Source organism: Chelonoidis abingdonii, chromosome 1, assembly GCF_003597395.2.
Source record: "Chelonoidis abingdonii isolate Lonesome George chromosome 1, CheloAbing_2.0, whole genome shotgun sequence".
In the NCBI taxonomy this organism is placed as follows: Eukaryota; Metazoa; Chordata; order Testudines; family Testudinidae; genus Chelonoidis; species Chelonoidis abingdonii.
This window is the reverse complement of record NC_133769.1, coordinates 202344120-202363031: the sequence shown is the minus strand read 5'-3', so window position 1 is coordinate 202363031 and position 18912 is coordinate 202344120. Positions and strand designations below refer to the sequence as shown.

Genomic DNA, 18912 nt, shown 5'->3' with positions numbered 1-18912 from the left:
AGTTGAAAACGTGTTCAGTGCTAAAATGGACCCCGGTGCTGGTATAGCTATCAGTGCTGGTGGTTTTGTCCATGCTGTGGTGCCCAAAGTTGGTCTGGTTAGGGCAATTGGTACCAGTGCCGAGAGATGGTGCCAATGGCTGTAGGTCTGCCCTCTTGGGGTCTTTAGACCTTTGCTTAGCTCCAGTAGTGGAGGTACTTGGATGGTCCATGGAGCTACGTCCCCTGTTCCAGGATGTTGAGGGAACTGACCTTGCATAGGATGGTGTTCTGGCGTGTGGTGCCTCAAAAGGTCATGGGAGAGCCTGTTTCTTCCCATGTGTGGGAAAGAGAAGATTTTCTTTTAGAAGGACAGGGCAAATGAGGGTCATTGGACAACCAAGTGGAGTGTTAGAGCTGCATGGGCGAAACGTCCGGGCCAGGGTCTGATGCTGGATGCAATGATTTCTCCATGAGGAAACGTTGCAGCCAAATGTCCTATCTTTTCTAGCCATGGCAGTCAGTTATGGCAATGAGTACACTTTTGGGTACGTGTCCCTGTCCCACTCAGCAAATACACTATGGGTGACCATCAGTTACCAGGAAGGCTTCCCAGCAGGAAACACACCTCTTAAACCCAGAAGACCTGGAGATAAGGGTGACAAGAAAAGTGTCTCAGTCGGGAATGGCAGAAAGCAGCAAAATGAAAACCTAAGTTCTGAAGGGTAAAAGCTATGAAGGGTAAGCTATGGGAGAGTAAGAGGACAAAAGAAAAATGATTTATTTATTTTTAATAGGGAGAGGATGAGAAAGGAAGAACTAACTACTAAAACTATACTAAAACTAACAGGTGAGGCACTATCTCAGAGGTCAAAAGGAGAAGCGGGCTCTACTGTGGATTCTGTCCCAGACCAAAGGGATTAGAGAGGGAACTGGGGGGTGATCAGACTGTACAACGCTATATATACACACGTCCCACTCATGGCATGAGATGTGGAGGTGCACGTGTGATACGACGGGCACTGCTGATGAAGATCTCTGATCCCAGGGACAGGGGGCGCTGCTACACCTACAGTGGAGCACCCATAGGGACATCACTCAAAGAAGAACTACAAGTTATGTTTGGAACTTCTCAAAATGTGTCAACTGTTCCCCGCCATCCACCCCCAACCATCCACACACTTGAAGCCCTGGCAGCAAGTATTACATTTTTGGCTAGCCTGACGTTGTCTGATTAAAGTATAATTATGCAAACCACTGTTGCTACCACTGTTATCTACTTGCAATGAATCTTATAATGAGTGTAACACATGGCCGGAAAGGGTTAAGCATCTTGCAGGCTAACTAACCCAGAGTCAGCCTGTAGAGACATGTTAAAAATGGTAATTAAGGCCATGCAAGGCTAGAACTTTGAAATACAAACCTGTATTGTTAAAGAATTAGAGGTGATACTAATTATGTGTATCTTAGATGATAATTATGTAAACAGACAGTTCCTGTCTGTCACTATAACTATTAATTCAGAGATCAAAAGGGGAATATTAACATTTAGATGAATCTTGGGTGAAATAATGTCATTGTCTATATGTCTCTTTGAAGTTTGTAATAGACTGCCTAACGGATAAATTGCCCTATGTTCATTTGTGTAACTAATTACTGCTGGTGCTTAGGAAACAGGAAGTTACATCAAAAGCCTATTGTCTACACAGGACTGTATGGTCAAGCAAAACTGTATAAAAGACCATTGGGTCCTGATCCTGACATCTCAGATCCGCTTAAGCTTCATCAGGGGAAGTCTGAGTTACCAGACAGAGATCCCAGTTAAGCTGCTACTCCCCGCATGTGATACTGGACATTGGACTATAACCTATGGACTAAATTCTAAAAGAACTCTTTGCAACTACAAAGCTCACCATCTCCTCTATGTATCCGAACCTCAAGAACTGAACTCATGTCTATATGTATATTGATCTTTTAACTGTATTCTCTCTCTCTTCTAATAAATTTTAATTTAATTAATAAGAACTGGTTGTATGTATGTATTTGGGTAAGAGCTGGAACATTCAATAACCTGGAAGGTAATGTGTCCGATCCTTTGGAAATGGTAGAACCTTTTCTTTTATATGATGATATAAGATTTTCGGAAACCTTCATCATATTTGACTTGGATACCTGGATTGAGACCTGAGGCTGGGTTACTTCAAAGGAACTGTGGTGTTGACTTCTGGGCAACCAGTGAAATAATAAAGAAGCTGTTTTATGCTGACTTGGTAAATCTAAGTATTGAAAATATCCACCAGCTTTGGGGATTATCTACCCCATTCTTTGCAGTTCACCCTAATTGAGTGACTTCAGCTGGCCCTCACTGGGACCCCAGTCACAGCTAGTGATCTTCTGGATTATTGCATTGCCATTGCTTCTTATAGAAACTTTGTTAGGAAACAAAAGAGAAGAGGCTACTGTAAGTCCCGAATAACATGTAGGGTTTGGCCTAGAAAGCAAGTATGGCAGAGTCACTATGCAACAGTGACAATATAGTTGACATTCTAGCACAGAGAAAATCATGTGGTAGTACTGTAGTGAGATACTGAATTTCAAGCAGAGACTTAAGAAGCAGGGAGGTTAATTAGAAATAGCCAGCAGAGAATAATTAATCAGTTAAAATACACAAAGGTGGCATGGAGCCCATTTCAAACATCACAGAAGGTGACCCTGAACAATCAGGAACCAAAATACCAGGAGAGTAAAAAGGCAAATAAATACTAAAGCTACTATGCAGTTACACAGCAAGATACAAGAGTTTACTCAGGCTAAAGGAGAAATGAGAGACCTGGTTGGTTATGTTAATAGAAGGCAATCTACTTTGGCAAATAAGAATGCTGAGGAAAAAACGAAAGACACTCCTTTAAAGCATATCAAAGAGAAGAAACTCAATGAGTTATGCTTCTGCTAGGACACAACTAGGGATAAAAGGGCAATTTTACAGGCTACAGTTTTCTTTATTACACATTTAAAAAAAAATACTTTTTTGCATTACGTACCAGGGTATAATTTCACTAGAGGTAAGAGAAACAAAGTGGCTTTTTTAGGAGCAACTAAAAAACAAAACCAAGTAAAAATGCCAGGTATGTTTTCAACCCAGACACAGAAAGTGAGGAATACTATAGGTACCTAATGTAAAATAAACTTGAAGAGTTCCTTTTATGAACCATTTTTTACAGTTTGTAAAAATTAGCTGACATTAGAAAAATGCAGTGGAAACTAATCTAATTCCTCTGATAATGCCCATTATTAAAGAGTAATGCAGTTTTTAGTGTATATCTTGTGTAAAGAAAGAGACAGCAAAATTTAACAAGTTAGCAGAAAGGGTATAATCCAGAGTGATAAGTACGTTTCTGATATGAGAAAAATTAAAGGAACTATCTTTACCATATTGTAGCCAACTGTGCCTGTGGTAAACTTGATTGCATAAGGATAGTCCTTGCTTGTGGACCTAACAAATTAGAACAAGAGTTAAACAAAATATCAGCAAACATTATTCTGGAACAGAACTCAGTTTTGAGGTGCTGACCTGAAAAATATCAATTCCCTTTGTGTTAAAACTGAACATATTACAACTACTCAGAACAAACTGTTACGGTGCACAAGAGGAAAGTTATTTAAACAGAATATCTAAGATTAAGGAATACTGCTAGGGTTAGTAATCCCACATTTGATGTACCCTTTCCCACTGCACAGGTAGTTTTCTATCATGTTGGGGAAAATGTCCCTCGTGAAAGGGGCATACAAAGCTTGACCCAGCCACCCATGTCCTTCGCAGGAGTCACAGTTTGCCACAACTAATTTCATACCTCACAGTAAGCTCTTGGGATGACAGGGGTGAGAGAGGATTCCTGCATATGCTCTGTGCCTCCCTTCATTTGGGGTGGGTTCTCTCTTGGGCAGAGGGAACTGTGTGTGTGGTCTGAAGAGAAAGCTCCTTGTTAACAGCCTACAAGACAGGTGATGAGGCTGCCAGCCAGATGAAAGTGTTAGTCACTTCTCAGCACTTTCACCCAACAGGCGTCTTCACCCACTTGGGAGGTGGTCAACAAGTTGTAAGGGGAACAAGAAGAATCCCACAATTGTCAAAGGCCTTTTCATTTTGGGTGGTCAAAAGGGATCAGGAGCCCTGTCCAACTACACCAGCAGGATAAGTTTCAAAAAGAAAATTAAGTAAGTTCTGGGGCGTGGATCTGAGAGTCAGAGTCTAAGGCCAGAAGGGACCACCTTTACAACAAATCAGTGTGAAAGCAAGAGTGAGGAGAGGAAAAACAATTAGCAAGAAGTTAATGGAATTTGCAGGTGCCCAGTAACCTCTCATAATCCTGTACCAGGGGCATTAGGTGGCTTTGGAACTCCATTCCCCAACCCTCGTCCATTTTACTAAGAGCCTCCGACTGCACACTAAATGTGTTCTCATGCAGGCTCGTTTAATGCACAGTCACCAAGTGGACCCTCTGAGTTAGTGCAGAGTAGCTAGCGTGCCATAAATTCACGCCCTAACTTCCCTATGTAGACAAGCCCTAAGTAGCAACCACTCACAAATGATCATATATTTGCTCTCACTTGTAATCAAAGTGTGGATAGAAAACAATATAGAAAATAAGCATTTTTTCCCCTCTCATTTCAGTATGGGAACTCAGCTATCACTCACCTTCCATAATTTAAGCACCACGTTAACAGACATATAATTATCAAAGATCAATCAAATGGAAGTAAAAAATAAAGAATACAAAAATTGTTCTAATACCTGTTAAGTGTCCACTCATTGTTTTGTCATGGCTATTGAACAGCTGCCTATATTTCAGTCTTGATGACTGAGGAACAGCCCATTCTGCTACAGAAGGCACACTGGAATTAGGAGAGAGAAAAAACTCAGTTACGCTTAAAAGTTTCAAGCTACATGAGGACAGACTGAAGTTCAAGTTTTACATATGAATTTGTTCTTTCAACAATTTTTCCCAGCTCTTACTTCAAAAATATTACACACTACTGAAGTTGTGGCTGAGAACAGTGACCCAGTTCAGCATTTTAAAACCATGTTTCTTATCCCAAATTAAGCCAAATATTCATCCTTGTCATAGCTAGCTTTGCTTTTTCAGAAAGTAAATAATCTAAGTGCTTTGGAAGACTCAAGATATGCAAAATCTTTGTTCAGTTACATGGCTGGAAACTCTCCATGTAGTTGGTAGAAACAAAAAGACCAGGAGTACTTGTGGCACCTTAGAGACTAAAATTTATTTGAGCATAAGCTTTCGTGGGCTACAGCCCACTTCATTGGTGTCTCATCTTATGCTAACCTTAACCAGCTGTCTTTCCAGCCTAGCAACCAACCAACCAAAGACTGATTAGGAAAAACAAACAGAGCTAAGAAAAAACAAACAGAGCTAACAGAAAATAGATCAGCTATTTGTAGAGACAGTTTCGCGATTCTAGCCTGCCAACGTGTCTCAATACTAAGAGCTGGAGAGCGCAGGTATAGGAATGAAATGTTAGTTCAGTCTTCAGCCCCATTTAACCTTTGGTCCTCTATTAAGACTGCCAATGCCAAAACATGCCAGGACACTAGGACACAGTAAGAATCAGACTGAGAAAATCCAATTTCTTCCACATAGGCCACTGAACAGATTGCATAGCAACTACTTTCCCTGCTGATCTGAGAAGGACTGAAACCACTAAGCTGGCAGTGACTCTTTCATGGTATGGTAGTCTTGGATGACATCCCAGCATATGTTCGATATAAGCACACTTTTATTGCAGATTTGACAAAAACGCAAAGAAAGTACCAATATGAGATTTCTAAAGAGAGCTATAACACCTAACCCAAGGTTTAAGAATCTTAAGTGCCTTCTAAAATCGGAGAGGGACGAGGCGTGGATCATGCTGTCAGAAGTCTTAAAAGAGCAACACTCTAATTCCGAAACCTACAGAACCTGAACCACCAAAAAAGAAAATCAACCTGGTGGTATCTGACTTAGATGATGAAAAATGAACATGCATCAGTCCGCACTGCTTTGAATCGTTATCGAGCAGAACAAGTCATCGGCAGTGTGGACTTGTAGGTGCTAAAATTTTACATAACTGCACTCAAAAACAAAACAATCTAACAAAAAAAATCTACATTTGTAAATTGCACTTTCACAATAAAGAGATTGCACTACAGTACATGCATAAAGTGAATTGAAAAATACTATTTCTTTTATCTTCTTTTACAGTGCAACTAAATATAATATGAAGTGAACACTATACACTTTGTATTGTGTTGTAATTGAAATCAGCATATTTGAAAATGTAGAAAAACATCCAAAAGTATTTAAAATAAATTTAAATTGGTATTCTTTAACGGCGTGATTAAAACTGAGATCACAATTAATTTTTTAATGGAATTAACTCAAGAGATTAACTCAAAACAAATTAACTGCAATTAATGGACAGCCCTACTAAAACGTTTTCTCATCAGAAAATGCCAATTCACCAAAATCAAAACTTTGTGGGAGCATACCTGTTTAAATGATGGAATTTCTGATCAAAATGAGACTCTGATCACCACAGAATAGCTAATAGCATGATGGTTAGGGCATTCTGTTTGACTCAGAGCACGGACTTTAACCTGGGTCTCCCACATCCCAAGTGACTGCACTATTCACTCGACTATAAAGTTAGTGTGTCTCTGGCCCAGTGAATACTTTTCATACACAGCTCCAACAGGAGATATTTAGAGAAATCGATCCCTGAATAGTCTGCCCACTCTCCTATCCTCCTCCACCTCAAAACTTCAAAAGGTCTCAGGTTCATCCCAATATGTAACAGGAAAATTTTTGAAATCTCAAAGGCTTTACAGGAAAGGAAAACCATATCTCACCCAGCTCTAAGAGAGACCAGAGAATCAGAGGTGAAGTTTGCCTTATAACTGTGATAGCCGTCTTAAGGAATATCCAGTTCTTTTACCTAAGGAGTCCTAGATGTCAGTCCCTATGGAGCTAATCACTATTACTTCACACTGGTGGAAGGGGTACACTCCCCTCCCTGTGTGGGGATTAGAGCATACTGCTTCCACTGTGCTCCCAACAATACTCTGAGACAAAAAAAGGTTTGAGCTGCAAGGCATTTTTAACCTCATTTACAGACAAGTAATAGTAACATTTAGCTTCTCATATTGTGACACAAAAGAAATTTTCACGGACAATTTACCTGGAGAGCTAAGATTAAAAGCCAAACAAAATTTAAAACACTTAAAAATGGTATATGAAGAAGCAATTATTTTCTTCCCTGAAATCCACAGGAATTTTGAGCAACTGTTCAGTCCTCAGCACTAAATTGCAACTATTAACTCCCCTCTCCCATCAAAGTTCTCTAAGTCAATATTTTGTGTCTCCTTGGACCAGTCTTTTAATAAATTCTTACATATAAGTAAAAAAAAAAAAAAAAAAAAAAAAAAAAAAAAAAAAAAAAACTTACAAGAAAGAGTTAGTCTCTGGACAGCACTCCCACAGTTCCCACATTTTAATATTTTACTTCTGAAATTACTTCTCTGTTTTCTACAAAAAATGTGTTATCTTTCTGCAGCACAAAAGGAGGGGCCTTGTGATATGAAATGAAGCAGACTTTTCTGTACACACTCAAAAGCCTCATATAGTAATGTGACTTGAAACTTTTAAAACAGTTAAATGCTATATTTCAATGGTTTGTAACTAATGTGGTATTTCACATTTAAAGAAGATATTCTATTAAACCTCTGAAGTAATAACTTGACAAGACTTGATTTTCTTAATTACAGAAGTTAAGTTTAATGAAGAATGGTCTTAATCTATTAGCGTCTAAGGCAGTACTGCCTGCTACAGCATATTTCACATGTGCACACACACTCCATGCTAACTTACCTAGCCACATCAAATGATTGTGCCTTTTGCAGTTTAGCGTTTAACTGTGACCCAGGTCCAGATCTAGTAAAGGAAGAACTCTTTGGCAATGTGGCTGTAATAGTAAGAATAACTGTGTTAATCCTGAAAAGTAAATTTGAAACATATCTGTACAATTCACAATGATAGACAACTAACTGCTAACCCCACAAAACAAGTATTATGATTTTAAAATCAGTTTGGGGTTGTTTTTTTTAAGGCAATGTTCCTAATACAAAAATAAATTAGTAACCTCTTCTTCCCCACAAAAAATAGAACACGCATCACCTTCATGACTTCCTGCATTTGCATTCTTTATATAAATCTGGTTGATACAATAAAGTGCAGCATTTTATAAAATAAAAATTGAAATACTGTATACTCTAGTACTTTGAAAATAATCCAAAGAACAATATTATCTTAATGGTTACAAATAGGTAAGGAGTAACAATGTATAGGTATCAATTCTGGATGATGGGCAAGCTAATTCTATTGTACCTTTACTAGAATGCTAACATTTTGTTCATGGCGATTGTTGGTTTGTGTATAGAAATATCTGAAAAACATGTAGCTTTAAAATATAATAAACCTAGATTTCTTCTATTGAAGGTTTAAAATTTTTGTTTAAGATTTTGGACTTTTTTTAATCCTATTTGTATTAACCCAATTTAAGTGTATTCCCTTAATAAAGCAATTCTTTAAAATAATAAGTTAGTAATACCATATTCTCACTTTTTCGATACAAAGAAAATTGCTCAACAATTTGTTAACAGAAAAAAAGTAAATATATAGTGTCAATATGCAGCATACCAGGATGAGCAAAAGCAGGCAGAGGTTGTATAACAGCAGGAGCTCCATTAGCCAGGGGAGGTACTGCTGCTGTAGGAACAGAAGATACTAAAGGTGGAGACATTCCTACTACTGGAATGGACGCCATTGGTACTGGGGCTACAGCTGTAAGAGATGGCATGCTGACAATGCCCCCAATACCTGCATACAAGAAAAAGTAGACATTTTTCTAATTTAGAATCATTTGTATCAGATAATAATTTAAGGAGTCGGCAGACTGCAGAGTTATACAACAATAAACCTAGAATTAGAGAGCAGATTGAGGTGAAGATAAAGACTAAAAAATCCCAGGGTTACTAAGCTCTCAGATAGTGACGGCAACATGAAATGGTTTAGTGAGAAGGGCATAATATTTTATAGTGTATGTATATTATAGGATTATGTGACTGCAGTGCTAACCAAAGAAATATAAGAATTTGCTTTAGAAAATTGTTCACTGTGTGCTAGATGAAGAGCAGTACTTTCAAACACTGTCCAAAAAGAATGAGTTTCAGGAGAATTGCTCACAGCCTTCTGCCAAAACAAAAAACAATGCAAAGCTAATAGGATAAAGCACAGTAATAAGAGATTTTAGGTATGAGCACAGCTGCACAGATGACAAGTAGAGGTCAAGGAGATTCAGTGATTCCACTGGGGAAAGAAGTGAGGCTACGTGCACGCAGATGGGAGCATGTCTACAATGGACCTGGAGAAGTAAATTTAATTATTTCGAACTTCACTCAATCATTATGGCCCCAGATGAAGTTTTAGAAACCAAACAGTACAAGTTTGGTGGGGGGAGGGGGAAATGAATTAGCAGATATACAGGCTTTAAAGGGTGAGAGTTTTGTTGCAACACTTACCAAATACAGACGCTCCCCGGGTTGCGCAAATCCGACTTATGGACAAAGTTCCAGAAGTGTCTTTTTTCTTTTTTTTTGTGGGAGGGGCACATAATTGTCAGAGATACATTCCTGACTTATGCAAAACTCAACTTATGCAAGGCGTTCCGGAACGGAGCTCCTGTACATTATTTATTTAATTCACTCTTTATGGTGGTCACAATTACCAGGCATCTGATGATGAGATGTTGCAAGGCTCAACACCAGAATGAAGAAGAAACTCAACATGGTAAGCATGAGGTCCAGGCTTTGACTCACCCATTTATTTTATGCCATTTATTTCAATCCTGCATTACCCAATCCTATCTTTAGCGTCATGAGCACTTCAGCAATACCAGTTACAAGAACAAGAGAAGCAGTAGCCAGTCTGGCTATTATTAATGCCACTTTTTGCATAGGCCAACAGGTGTGGACTGCTCCCACACAATTTTGGTTAAGTTAAATCAAGATCGCTGATCGTAACTGTGGCAGAGGTGTTAGAGCTAGAACCCATTAAAGAAGACTTAAGAAGACTGCCAGCAAGGTGGTCTCAGTGAGGGCGCCCAACTTCAGAATTCACTCACTCCCCCTGGTCTGAAACAGCCCAGCTCTGTTGATCTTCACAGCATGGTGCAAGGCCCATCTGCTTTTCCTAATATTTGGTGATGGTGAGAGTACAGGGTGAGAGGAGCAGGGTCTGAAATGGAGTAGGAAACTGACTTTGTTATTGATTATGCCTGGATGCTAAGAAGCCAGGTTTATTAGGCTGTTTTTCAACTATATATCGTTTTGATTGTAAAGTAGCACCTTTTCCAATTTTAGAAACTGAAATAAATCAAAATATAAACCACCGCAAACAAAAACTTTTATAGAGGCTATCATACCACTGAACTAGAAACAAATTCTGCTCTTACCAAACCCTGGTGCACCAGGAAGAGCAATGGGAGGCTGCTTCATGGCAGAAGGGAGTGCAGAGGGGAGCTGATAACCTTGTAGTTTTAGTTTGATAAGTTTCATAGCAATAGAAAACTCCATCTGGTCCATCTTCCCATCGTTGTTCATGTCAGCCAGTGCCCTACAAATAAGCAGGATTTACAATTATGTTTTTAAATTATGACCTTGTGAAGTCTCCCATAAGCAAAGGAAAAAAAAACCCCACACATACCAAGAAACTCAAGAATCATCTGATTCCCATTTAAAGAGGAATTCTGCAGAGCAGAACCAGGGTCACTAAGCCACCATTTAAAGAATAAACTGAAAACTTCTCAATTTCTTCCTTGGAATGATGAAAAACAAGGTTACTCACCTTTGTAACTGCTGTTCTTCGAGATGTGTTGCTCATATCCATTCCAGGTAGGTGTGTGCGCGCCGCGTGCGCGCCGCGTGCACAGCCGTCAGAGAAACTTTTACCCTAGCAACACTCAGCGGGTCGGCTGGGCGCCCCCTGGAGTGGCGCCACCATGGCGCCGCATAAATACCCCAGCCGACCCGGCCACCCTTCAGTTCCTTCTTGCCGGCTACTCCGACAGTGGGGAAGGAGGGTGGGTGTGGAATGGATATGAGCAACACATCTCGAAGAACAACAGTTACAAAGGTGAGTAACCTTGTTTTCTTCTTTGAGTGATTGCTCATATCCATTCCAGGTAGGTGATTCCCAAGCCTTACCTAGGCGGAGGGGTCAGAGTGAGACTGCAGCCTGGGAGTACGCCACTCCAAAGGTTGCGTCGTCTCGAGACTGTTGTACTACCACATAGTGTGAGGCGAAAGTATGGACTGATGACCAGGTCGCAGCACGGCAATCTCTTGGATGGGCACTGCGCCAGGAAGGCTGCTGAGGAAGCTTGCCCCTGGTGGAATGCGCTGTAAGGCGTCCGAGGGGAACATGAGCTAGCGCGTAGCACATGCGAATACAGGCCGTGACCAAGAGGAAATCCTCTGGAGGAGACTGGTAGACCTTTCATCCGCTCCGCAACAGCCACAAAGAGCTGCGGAGACTTCCGGAAGGGCTTGGGTCCTTTCCACATAGAAAGCTAGCGCTCTGCGCACATCCAGGGTGTGAAGCTGCTGTTCCCGCTGAAGCATGAGGCTTCGGGAAGAAAACGGGGGAAAGATGTCCTGGCAGTATGGAAGGCAGCCACCACCTTAGGGAGGAATGCGGATGAGGTCGCAGTTGTACCTTGTCTTTTGGAAGACAGTGTACGGAGGTCCACGGTGAGGCTCTGATCTCCGAGACCCTGCGCGCTGAGGTGATCACCACAAAGAACACCGTCTTCCACGAAAGGTAGAGAAGCGAACAAGTCGCAAGCGGCTCAAAGGGCGGTAACATAAGTCTGTTAGGACCAAGTTCAGGTCCCAGGGAGGGGGCTGGGTGACAAGCAGGGGATAAGTACGCTCCAGGCCCTTTATGAAGGCGAGAGACTACTGGTGAGAAACACCGAGTAACCACCCTCTCCCGGATGAAGGTGGATATCGCTGCCAGGTGCACTTAATGGAGGAAGTCGCCAGGCCCTCCTGCTTAAGGTGCCAGAGGTAGTCGAGGATTGTCAGGATTGACGCCTGTAAGGGAGAAGCATCGTGCGATGCGCACCAGGCCGTGAAGCGCGTCCATTTGGCCACATACGTCCGGCGGGTGGAAGGCTTCCTGCTACTAAGGAGGATGCGCTGCACCGAATTGGAACAGCGAAACTCGTCAGCGTTCAGCCATGCAGGAGCCACGCCGTGAGGTGGAGGATTGCAGGTCTGGGTGACGAAGTCTCCCGTGGTCCTGTGTGAGAGGTCTGGGACACAGGGGAGGGGAATCGGAGCGGCTACCGACAATCCAGGAGCGTGGTGTACCAGGGTTGCCTGGGCCACGCAGGTGCGATCAAGATAAGATGCGTACTGTCCCTGCGGAGCTTGAGCAGGACTCTGTGCACCAGGGAACGGAGGGAAGGCATAAAGCAGGTGGTGGTTCCAGGGCAGGAGGAACGCGTCCGTCGCGATCCGGGGGAGAGGCCCTGGAATGAGCAGAACTCCTGGCACTTCCTGTACGAGTGGAGGTGAAGAGGTCTACGAGGGAACCCCCACCTCTGGAAGACGGAGTAAATGATTCTGGCCGGATCGACCACTCGTGGCAGAGGAAGGACCTGCTCAGCCGATCCGCCAGGGTGTTCCGGACTCCTGGAGGAAGGATGCCCCCAGGTCCACCTGGAGGGCTATGCAGAAGTCCCACAGTTGAATAGCCCTCCAGACACAGGGGAACGAGCGGGTCCCTCCCTGCTTGTTGATGTAGTACATGGCCGTGTGTGGTCCGTAAAGACGGAGACACAACGGCCACGAAGGTGCTGTTGGAACGTTGGCAGGCTAGACGAACGGCTCTCAGCTCTCGGACGTTGATATGGAGGTTGAGCTCGTCGGCTGACCAACGGCCCTGGGTCTGCAAGTGACCTAGATGGGCTCCCCAGCCGAGGGATGACGCGTCCGTCGTAAGGTTAGTTGACGTTGCTGCGGATGAAATGGCATCCCCCACAACAAAAGAGACGGGTCCAACCACCAGTCGAGGGAGCGTAGGGGACCTGGAGGGATCGTGAGCAGCACGTCCATGGAGTCCCTGCAGCGGGCGGAAGACCGAGTGGAAGCCACGTTCTGAAAGGGACGCACGGGAGCCTGGCGTACTTGGTGACATAAGTGCATGCAGCCATATGTCCCAGAAGAGCGAGGCAGGTGCGAGCTGAGGTTAAGATTGAGCCGCTTGCAAGCACCGTATGAGTGAAGTGATCGCCAGGAAGCGGGCTTGCGGTAAGTAGCTCTGGAAGGAGGAGTCCAGGGTCGCTCCTATGAAGGTCCAGTCTCTGTGTTGGAATGAGAGTGACTTTTCTGCATTGAGGAGGAGGCCCAAGCGGCCAAAGAGTCCGTGATCACGGAAACGTGATGACTGACTTGGGCTTGCGAGGTGCCTTTGATGAGCCAGTCGTCCAGATATGGGTGACATGTATCTGTTCCTTGCAAAGGTGGGCGGCGACGACTGCCATGCATTTGTTAAAGACTCTTGGGGCCGTAGCAGCCAAAGGGAGACAGCGAATTGAATGGTGTTGGTTGATTGTGAACCGAAGGTACTTCCTGTGCGGGGTGGTGTTAGGTTGATTGTAAAGCGAAGGTACTTCCTGTGCGGGGGGAAGATCGCTATGTGCGGGAAGTAAAGCGTGGAAGTCGCGTCCTTTCATGGTCGAGGCGGCGTACAGGTGCTCGCCACAGGATCCAAGGACGGGATAATAGTTCCCAGGTGAGACCATAGGAGACTTCAACTTGTAGTAGCCACTTTGTTGAGTCCCCCCGCAAGTCGAGAATAGGTCGGAGGCCTCCCTTGGACTTTGGGGATGAGGAAATAGGCGGGAGTAAAATCCCCTTTCCCCTCTCTGGGTAGCGAACTTTCCTTCTACATGGCTCCTGCAGTGAGGAGAGATTGCACCTCGTGCCAGAGGATTTGCTCGTGAGAAGGGGTCCCTGAAGAGGGACGCGGGAAGGGGGGTGGGAAAGGCGGGGATGAAGCAAACTGGATGGTGGTATCTTGCTTCACCGTGCCGTAGCACCGCACTGGTCGGAAGTAAGATGTGACCAGACGCCGGAAGGAAGTAGGAGAGGCGGTTGAAAAGGGGGGAAAAAGGATCCTGAACTGAGGTCTGGTAGAACCGTCCCGGGCGTAACCTTCAAAAAAATTGCCCTTGGGCCCGGGGTGGGGCCTTAGAGAGGACCTGAGACTGCAACTACCGCATGGGGCCCCAGACTGGCGCCCTTAGGAAGGCACCACCGGCCTCGCCTATCTGTTGAAGTCCTGCCCGGTTTCGAGACAAAGGAAAGTACGGGCGGGCGGGGTTGGGGCCTAAAGGGGACCTACGTTGGGTCACGGGCGTGTGCATCCCGAGGGACCCTCATGATCACCCGCTGTTGTCTTTTAAGGCTATTGCAGCCGAGGGTCGTTTTCTCCGAGAACAAACCCCGGCCCTCAAAGGGTAAGTCTTGTAGGGTGTACTGCAGTTCCGGGGCAGGTTGGAGGCCTGGAGCCAGGAGATTCGTCTCATTGTGATACTGAGGCTACAGTCCTGGCAGCGCGAATCTGGCCGCGTCAAGGGAAGCTTGGAGGGAGGTCCTGCCGAACTTTTTTGCGCTTCCTCCACAAAAGCTGCGAACTCCTGGCGCGAGTCAGGGGGGTAGCAACTCAGTAAAGCGGCCAAACCTCCGTCCAGGTGTTAAAGTTGTAGCGGCTGCAACAGAGCCTGCTGGTTGGCCACTCGGAGGCTGCAAGGCACCTGCCGAGTAGCACCTTATGGCCTAGCAGGTCCATACCGTAACTAGCCTCTCTTGGATTTCGGAGGCAGGCGCCTGTTGGCCGTTGGCGCTCCCTGTCATTATTGACAGATTGTACGAACTAAAGAGGAGGGAGGAAGGGTGGACGTACAAAGTGTTTCGTACCCCCAGGAGGGTACCATGTACCGTCCCTCTCCACCCCTTTAGCCGTTGGCGGAATCGAGGCTGGAGTTCTGCCACAGGGTAATCAGTAGCAGCCTGGATGGTCCTGATAAATGGCAGGGCCACACGCGTCGGGATGTCAGCGGCCAGGATGCTGACCACCGGGTCGTCCACCTCCGGCACTTCCCTCTATCCGGGAGGTTTTTGTTTGAGAGCTACTACCCGGCGAGAAGGTCCTGGTGGGCATGGGCTCTCAGATCTATTGGCGGCGGCCCCCGAAGAAAGGACCCTGCCACGGCCTACCCGGGGGAAGAGGAGGAGGATATCCCGGGAACGAGTGGGTCCTGAATGGCACGTGTGCTCCTGTGGCGTTCCATGCTCGAGATGCTCCGGGGGAGTTCTGGAGGTGGATGACATGGTCCTCTGACTCTGCCGGAGGAGGGCGGGACACGGTGGCTTCCGGCGCCCTGCGCTCCGAAGCAAGAGTAGGGGCCGGGACGCAGGGGAGCACCCTGGGCTTGATGGTATGCCCAGGGTGTCCAAAAAGGCCATTGCTGCTGTTCTGGCATCCGAGGGACGTGCATCTTGAAACAGTCCGCGGCCATGTCAGTACCTCGGTCCCGGCTATAAGTAACTACCGGCCTGCGCGAGGAGGCCGACTGCCTGACCAGGCCCAACGGCCACGGAGGAGCCGCAAACGTGGGCACCGAAGTGCCAATAGATCGAGCAGGCTCTGGGTCTTGGGACCGGTGCTTTGGTACGGGTATCGGTACCGTGAGCCCGACCGGGACCTGCGACCAGGCTCTGGTGCCGGGAGGAGGTCGACCGGCGGGACCTCGAGCCCTTATGGCGAGATCGGCTCTGTGAACGACGGTCCCTGTAGCGGTGCCGGGAGCTCGACCTAAACGTGCCCGCGAATAGCGGGACGGGGAGCGAGAGACGGACCGGCTGTGGGAGTGGTGGTGGGTTGCGGTGCCGAGTGACGGGCCGAGGTGAGCGGTGCCGCAAGGGCGGTGTGATGGCAGTATGCCGGCGGCCTAAGCTGTGAGCGCTCGAGCGGGAGGAGCGATTGGCCGAGATGTGGGAGCGGCGATGGGAGCGGGACCTCGAGCGGCGGCCATCCGGAGCGGTGACAGAGGGCAGCTGTGTACGAGCGGTCTTGCCCTGGAGAGAGGTCGCACGGGACCTGGCGGTGCGAGGGCACGGGCAGTGCCGGGTCCATCAGGGCAATGAGGTCTCTTGCCGCTGAAAAATCTCCGGTCCGTCGAGGCAAGGTTAGCTGCGACCACGGCCGGTGCCGGGAGCTTCCAGGCGCCGGACTCGACGGCCCTCGTGGGGCTGGAGTCAACGGGGGCCGGTTTAGGCGGCGCCGCAACCGGTGCCGGTGGCTTGGGCGGTCTGCCCTTGGTTTACAGTCTCTGCCCTGGGCGTGTGGAGGCAGGACGTAGAGGAGCCGTCGAGGCTTAGCCGACTTCGACCTCGGAGAGAGGGAGAGCGGCGTGGGGTTTCTCTTCGGCGTCGGCTGCGCCGGTGCCGAGGAGCCTTCACGGTGCTGACCGTGCTCGTGCCGAGGGGGCGCGTCACTCACTTGCTGGCTAGTACTCGGTGCCGCGAGGGTGCTATGCCGCTTCCATAAGGAGCTGCCCGGAGTCTAGCGTCCCGCTCCATTCTTCTTACGTGCGCAGGCTTAAATGCCTTGCAAATGGGGCACTTAGAAGATAAGTGCGAATTCCAAGGCACTTAAGACAAGGAGTCGTCGGGGATCTCCTGTCGGCATTGGCCTACTTGCAGGCCGAACACTGCTTAAAGCCCGGCGAGCCAGGCATGGCTACGGCACCGGGCGCCGGGGTAGGGGAAGAGCCCCAGACCCCGCGAAAACTATTACTAACTAAATACCACTAACAACTATAACTGTAAACTGTCAATAAACTAATTAACTATGTAAAACAAAAACACGATAAACAAGAACAAAAAACGAAGCGATTAGCTAGGGAAAATGCAGAGGTCAGGTAAACTGCACTCCACTGTTCAACGAGCCGACACAGGCGGTAAGAAGGACTGAAGGGTGGCCGGGTCGGCATGGAGGTGGTATATTTATGCAGCCGCCCATGGTGGCGCCACTCCAGGGGGCGCACCAGCCGACCCGCTGAAGTTGTTGCTAGGGTAAAAAGTTTCTCCGACAAGCTGTGCACGCGGCGCTGTGCACGCGGCGCGCACACACCTACCTGGAATGGGTATGAGCAATCACTCGAAGAAGAATTGTGATTTTCTAAGTTATGTTTCACTCCATAATGGAGCTATAGTATGGTAAGCTGAAAGAAAAGGATGAGTGTAATTCTTTAGAAACTTTGCTAAACTGCACAGATTAAAACAACATGGTACTGCACACAGCACCACAGGGATCCAAATGACCTAGTCAATAAATTTGTACTTCAGCTAGTCCTATAATAAATTGCTCTTTAAATGCATGCTCTGTACTAAACACCATTATAGCTGAGTATACAAATGAGTTTTTCAGTTAGACAATAGCATTCAAATATAAAACACTGAGGCCAGTTTTTGAAGAGGCTTTCACATAGAGTAGTCTCTGACTTTATAGTACATCAAATGAAGAAACAAAAAGTGGACTGTTTAAGAAAACTGCGCAGCAGGGGGTGGGGAGGGGATGAAGATGGACAACATGAGTTCCTGTAACTGGGAACTAAAATAAAAAAGGTAAACGCATGTTAATGATTTAAGCAATTATAAATTAAGAACCGCATTATGTTGCTTTCCTTAGAGAGAATAAAAATTATTCTAACTCCAGTACAAAATTTTAGGATTATTTCAAACTAAAAATAAAATATCTATATTTTGATTATAGGCCATGAAAGGGGTAACACAATACCGTGACCAAATGCCCAGCTGAGAGGCTAGGCAGTCTAGTTAAACTCTGAGTTTATTTCCAATTAAATCAGCACCAAGGAAAGTATTTATGTAAGTAAATTAAGAGTCATCAAAAGGACCTTCCTGGATTGCAAAAATTAATGAAGATCAATAACTGAGCAGGTAAACACTTCGCCCACATGACTAGAGGCAAAGCTTGGAAAATTTGTAAGACAGAACCTGAAGCCAATTTGTTGCTATATCAGTGCCATAAGTGTTCTCTCGAAGCATACTAGACATGGCTGAGATGACGAGCAATATTTTGCCAAGAACAGGAAAACTCTCAGCCTTCCATAATACTATGGGCCAGATTTTCAGCAAGGGCAAATCAGCCTAGCTCTATTATCTTCCACGTAGCCTGGCTCTGCAAATGATAAATCCACCCCAAAATGACTTTTTCGGGACACCAAAACTATTTGTGAATTCAGGTCAAATTTGGCAAGTAATTTCTGCTGAAAACCCTCTCTGAAAACAAAAAATTCAAAGATGTCATTTCAAACTGACATTCAAAACATTTTATTTCACTTGAACAAAATTTTCTGTTTTTCATTACAATGAGAAAAAAACTACCTAATTCAGTTTTGGTTCAAAACTAATCAAGCTTTTTTTCCTTTTTTCTCAAAAATACTGATTTGCACTAGTCAAAAATCTGGCATTACAAACTTACAGAGAGGAAGGAGAAAGCCATCTCTGTATGCTAAGGGCTCTGGAATTTAGAGTTAGAAACTGAAGCACTTCTTGAATGTGGCCCAGCTAGTACGCATACTCCTAGTGGAAGAGAATTCCAGAGGCAAGAGCACTTGCTACAGAGGGTACGTCTACACTACGGGATTATTCCGATTTTACATAAACCGGTTTTATAAAACAGATTGTATAAAGTCAAGTGCACGCGGTCACACTAAGCACATTAATTCG

The 18912-nt window shown here is 45.5% G+C and overlaps 1 protein-coding gene across 6 annotated transcripts in view; it reads right to left on the bottom strand.

Annotated features, from left to right (window-relative positions):
- The window catches only part of ITSN1 (intersectin 1), a 228987-nt gene that overhangs the window by 127949 nt on the left and 82126 nt on the right, over positions 1 to 18912 (bottom strand). For 4 of the 6 annotated variants that reach the window (XM_075073577.1, XM_075073570.1, XM_075073583.1 and 1 more), the window contains exons 5-9: positions 10542 to 10702; positions 8729 to 8908; positions 7901 to 7994; positions 4771 to 4871; positions 3408 to 3471 (exon numbers count right to left, since the gene is read on the bottom strand). In XM_075073577.1, the coding sequence (XP_074929678.1) occupies positions 3408 to 3471; positions 4771 to 4871; positions 7901 to 7994; positions 8729 to 8908; positions 10542 to 10702 (600 nt within the window). The remainder of the gene's footprint in view (positions 1 to 3407; positions 3472 to 4770; positions 4872 to 7900; positions 7995 to 8728; positions 8909 to 10541; positions 10703 to 18912) is intronic. The other 2 variants (XM_075073574.1, XM_075073576.1) reach the window with 2 other exon arrangements.